The sequence below is a fragment of the Gambusia affinis genome, linkage group LG01 (assembly GCF_019740435.1).
Source record: "Gambusia affinis linkage group LG01, SWU_Gaff_1.0, whole genome shotgun sequence".
Classification (NCBI taxonomy): Eukaryota; Metazoa; Chordata; class Actinopteri; order Cyprinodontiformes; family Poeciliidae; genus Gambusia; species Gambusia affinis.
Genome location: NC_057868.1, coordinates 40,485,928 through 40,491,118, shown reverse-complemented (window position 1 = coordinate 40,491,118; position 5,191 = coordinate 40,485,928). Strand labels below are relative to the sequence as shown.

Here is a 5,191-nt window from a genome sequence, read left to right as displayed (position 1 = left end):
TGGTGGGGGGGCACGATCGCGAGCGCCTGGAGGCCGGGCTTTTACCCATGGACCCCGGCCGGGCTCGGCCCAAAGAGGAAACATGGGTCCCCCCTATTTTCATCCCAGTCATTTTGCAGTAACTGTCTGTGTGTGTAAAACAATAATTACATCAGACTTTCATCAACAGCAGCTTGTTGACTGTGGGAGGTTCATCATGTTAGCTGATACCTTTGTATTTGTTTTTGTTCATGAAATGTAGACTGTGGAAATATTAATTATGTTACCTGATGGTTTTGACATATTATGGACACACCACCCAGTGAGGGTATTTAAAGGCTGCCCTCCCATCCCTGAACATCCTGGTACCAGGTTCTGCTGTTGAGACGCACTTCACTGCTCACAACCCAAAGAACGGTAACGTTGGAGCTCTTCTTCTTTATCTCAATGCTTTATATAATTTAAAATTCAAATAGATCTTTTGTCATTTCATCAGATACTGAATATGAACAACAATTTCTAAGGGGACTCACCTGCTCATCTTTAGCAACGATGCAGAGATTTTTCAGTCAGGGAGTTTCTTCATTTGTCTCCAAAAACACAAAACATCTGAGCAAATATGAAAATATGTTTCTATGGATGTGAGAACTTTTTTCAGGGTGGTTGATTCTGCATCCTAATGGGGTTATAGACCCAATTTACCTAGATATGTAGGTAGGCTTTCTCTTCTACTTCCTGTTAAATAAAGTCCTTCAACATGAGAAGGTAACAGTTATATTATACTGGAGGGTATTATCCTCTTTATTGAAAACTATTTTAAAATTTCCCTCCACTTCAACATTTTAATCCATTTCCGTTTGTCAGTCTAAAGTCCGGCCCTGATCACTTAAGGATTTTCAGGTTTTGTTATTTTACCACCTCAAACTTCTATGATGTTAATGTGACAGAGGAGAGCCCAAAGATGGAGACTTTCTGGTTGTGTTTTTGTTTCTTCTTTGTTTTATGAATACAAAATTGGCAAACATTGTATTTATTTTATTTTATTTATTAATTTGACAAGAACAAGTATAAATCATGGCTAGTTAGCAATGCAGGGTGTGAATTCATATGACAGGCTTTGTAAATTCATTATTTCTGACAAACTGAATATTTCTGATGATTCTCCCTCAGATGGCCTCAGTTCTTTACTTGGCTTTGTTCCTCTCTCTGAGCTGCGTTCTCTGGAACGGAGCCGATGTGAGTCTGCCATCTTCTTTTTCTCTCAAGTGAAAAACAGATTATAAAGTATTATTGAGGAAATGTTTACAGAGTGAAGCTGCGGAGTTTTTAGATGAGGCAGCTGAAGGTGTTCAGACTTAAAGCTGTTGGAGTCACAGAATGAAGATACATTTACTGTATTAACAAACACATTAAAAATAAAGTTATTGTGAAAAGTTCAGTGTTTTATTTCCCTTATGTCAGACAATTATACTCATTATATTGTATAGATTTTTTTACACATACAGTTAAATATTACATTTGATAATTGTGACTCACAGAGAATGAAAACCCAAAATTTGTCTCCAAAAATTAGAATATTACATCTGATTGATGATAAAAGATATTTTAAACAAAATGGATTCTGAAAAGTGTTTGTTACTGTAAGGGCAGCCTGGTGCCCTGCAGGTGGCGCTCCACCAGGTGAGTCTAATCAGGTCAGTCAGCAGCTGGATGATAAAACAGCTAATTGGTCAGTGGCAGGTGGACAGCTAGCAGGACAGACAGACAGACAGACAGACAGCAGCTACATAAAGGCACTGAAACTGAGAGTTAAAGGACTTTAAACTTAAAGGACCATCGCAAAGCTCAATATCTGGACTATTAAAAGCTCCCTCTGGAACCTATTGATTAAAATTGATTAAATACATGAAATACAGTTCAAATTTACAGAATATTAAAACTGTCTAGTAAAAATTATCTACAAATTAATTGTACTGACCTCAGAATGATACTTTTCATCTCTAAATTAATGATTTGTACCTTTAAACTTGACAGTTTCTAAGCTCTCAGCCTTTTACATCTTGCCTCCTTGAGGAGGGACATCCGTCCAGTCAGCTGTCATCCTCATGATTGTGCAGATCAAGTTATGACTTTGTAAAATTGATCTGATATAATAAAAGTTTCTGAGACAAAGAGTTTTGGGTTCTGATGCTCTGTGAGTTTTCAACATTAACATTGCAGCAAATGCAGGTTTAAATGTTTACTTTCTATGATGAATCTAAATAAGAGAAGTTTAACTTTTGATATGGAAGAAAATATATGGTTTGTTTTTTAGTATGTGCATCCAATTTAACTTGCAGTATAAATATGTTGATGATCTCCATCTAGATTAGCAGCTTTTTATTGATATGGTTTTAATAATCTCTACGTTCTCTCTCTATTCACAGGCTGCATGTGGTAAGTATTTCAACTTAACGGACAGCAAGCTCAGAGTTTTGTTACATTTTGACTGAATGATGTTAAAAAAAAAACACAAGTCCAAATACTTGTGAGGCAGGTTTGTCTCAATACATTCTCATTTATTTATGAAGAACAAGGATTTTGGAGCTAGTCTCTCTGTTTCATTTAATAAAATATATACTGACTTCAAATTCATTTTGAGAATTAAAGTCATTGTTTAGCTCCTATTTAGGATTTGTTGCACTTCTTTGCATTTCCAGTTCCTAGCTGTCCCTCTGGTTGGACTCAGTATGGAAATCGTTGTTTCCTCTTCCAGAATGCTCAGAGGGACTGGGCTTCTGCTGAGGTACAGTCACTATAAAATCATTTGATGTTTTGTGTGTTGTAAATCTGTCACTTTATTTCTTTCACTTTTTGTTTATTTCATCTTCGCCCCGTCTGACCAGACGTTTGTTTCATAAATAATCAGTTTGTCATTTCATGAATGTTTTTAGGACTCAATCTGGAATCTAGAATTTCCATCTAAATGCTTTTATTTTATTCAGTTTATGTATCATCATTTCATAACAACTGTTGCTTCATGACACTAAAAACAGTTAATTCAGTTCAAGTCACACAATAAATCCTAGAGATTCATCAGTGCATCAAGTTCATTTTTATGCGTTTTGTGGTTAACTTTACAGTAATCCCTCATATCTAACATGCATGTAGCGACAGTGGAGAGGAAAACTTCCCTTTAACAGCAAGAAACCTACAGCAGAACCAGAACCTGGCTCAGTCCAAACGGCCTGAACCAGAAGACGAACAGAGAAACGAAACAGAAGAACTGATCTAGGAGTAATTTCTATGTTCATAAAGAGTAAATATGAGGAGAGGGAGGATGAATGGATGGTGGCAGCAGCTTTATCTGCTGATTCCCTCCAGGAAGGAACCACATCCAGACATCAGAGCAGGTGGAGCTTCTATGGAGACAACTGGAGAGTTGTAGCAGAGTGAGGAAGTGTTCAGTTTGTCCCCCAGCAGTTCTAGGTCTATAGCAGCTTAACTACAGAGACAGTTCAGGACAACCTCGGCCCTTATAGGCGTGATGAGACAAAGACCAGTAGAACCATCTGGACTGGATCTCTGGGTGAATGAAACGACTTTCAGAGCAACAAACTGTGCTGCTAGTCATCAAGTGTCGCTACAAGTTTGTCTTCAGAAGAGTCAAACTAAATAAAGATCTCCATCTTCTCTTTTAGTTGGACTTTTCTTAGTTTTCTACTTTGTTGATTTTAGTGTTTTTGTTAGTATTTTTCTGTTTTGTTTTCTGTTTTCCCAGCGTGCCTGCACTGGTTTAGGTGCAAATCTGGCCTCCGTCCACAGCGTCGCTGAGCAAAGATTCCTGAAGAATCTGGTCTACAGTAAGAAACGATCGTACCAGAGAACCTGGGTCGGAGGCTACGATGCTGTCAAGGTCAGTTTTCTTCTTTTCTCCTATTTTATTTTATTGTTTGGTAGTCAGGGATGGTTCAGAGCAAATGTTTTGCTTTGTACCCAGAGGAGCTGGGAAAAGGGGCAGAGAGAGGGAAGTCTGGGTCTCCTACCTTTGACCAGATAAGCAAAGGAATAAAATATTAAAAATTGTCTGTGCATAAACCACCTGTGCTGGTGAACTTTATTTATATCATCTGTAATGACTTTATATTTTAATGTTTTTATGACGTAAAGCAGTTTTAACTGTTGCTGAAATGTGCTATGCAAATAAACTTGACTGACTGATCATGATGGGGAATCAAGGGGCCTTGTAAAATCATCTAGGGCCCATAAATGGCCCCTGGGCCACAGCTTGGACACCAGTCCTCAGAGTCCTGGAAGGAAATAAAATGTATGCATAATAAAATGTTATTAAAAAACATTTGGTTTCAGGAGGGTGTGTGGCTGTGGAGTGACGGGTCAAAGTTCACCTCCGCCCCGTGGCCCAGGGGGGAACCAAACAACCTTGGTAGAAATGAACACTGCATGGAGATCAACCTGAAAGGTGAACATCATCAATCAGCCTCTGAGCTTTTGTTTAAAACTCTCCTCAGAAAGATGGAGCTGTGCAGCTAATAAATCAAGTTCATTTTATGATTTTAATAAATCTTACGATCTGCTGATTTAGGATCCCAAACAGATTCACCTGCTGCTGAAATATTTTTCTGATATTATTTTTTAATCTCTTTTCAGGATCAGCTATGTACATGAACGATGATAGGTGCAGCAGAAATAATTTCTACATCTGTGCCAAAAGAGTCTAACTCCTCCCTCTTCCTGAGAAATCCAACATGACCATGTGACCTTCTCACTGGTGATGTCACTTCCTCCAGGATGTCAGGCCTCGATGGCGTCGCTGCTGGAAGACACAAGGATAAAATCTGATTTCCAATAAATCTGTTGCATGAAGAAACTTGTTTTGTCATGTCATTTTATTTCTCTGGGAAAAGATGATAAACTTTAGATTAAGACAATTTATTGAGAGAATCTGTCTCTGAATCTCCATGGTAACGTGAAACCAGTGAAAACATGAAACCATCATTCATCCCACCACGATGCCTGAGCCTCCAGGCTTAAGCTAAGATGTTTCAGTGGCAGCTTGTAAAGTTTGGAAGATATTTGAAAGTCTTTTGTAGAATCTAAAGATAAACTGTAGATTTGTTGACTTGTCTATCTGACTTGTACAGCTCTATGTTTGTGCTACACTGTAAAACCATTGCTGTTTACGTTTAGATAAATGTGACCTGTACATGTGCAG

At 38.1% G+C, this 5,191-nt stretch overlaps 1 protein-coding gene across 1 annotated transcript; it reads left to right on the top strand.

Moving 5' to 3' along the window:
- Positions 1–343: 343 nt before the first annotated feature.
- LOC122832607 (galactose-specific lectin nattectin-like) lies at positions 344–4,846 on the top strand. The gene is made up of 7 exons (XM_044119568.1): positions 344–396; positions 1,150–1,215; positions 2,406–2,415; positions 2,679–2,764; positions 3,740–3,874; positions 4,327–4,438; positions 4,627–4,846. Exons 2-7 carry the CDS (start codon positions 1,150–1,152, stop codon positions 4,695–4,697), a joined length of 480 nt encoding a protein of 159 aa, XP_043975503.1. The 5' UTR covers positions 344–396; the 3' UTR covers positions 4,698–4,846.
- Positions 4,847–5,191: the final 345 nt, after the last annotated feature.

Bases quoted from the DNA above. Each gene is read 5' to 3' on its own strand.
- LOC122832607 (XM_044119568.1), top strand. From the start codon at position 1,150: ATGGCCTCAGTTCTTTACTTGGCTTTGTTCCTCTCTCTGAGCTGCGTT. The intron at 2,765-3,739 runs GTACAGTCACTA...CTGTTTTCCCAG, and splicing joins GGGACTGGGCTTCTGCTGAG to CGTGCCTGCACTGGTTTAGG. The intron at 3,875-4,326 runs GTCAGTTTTCTT...ATTTGGTTTCAG, and splicing joins GAGGCTACGATGCTGTCAAG to GAGGGTGTGTGGCTGTGGAG.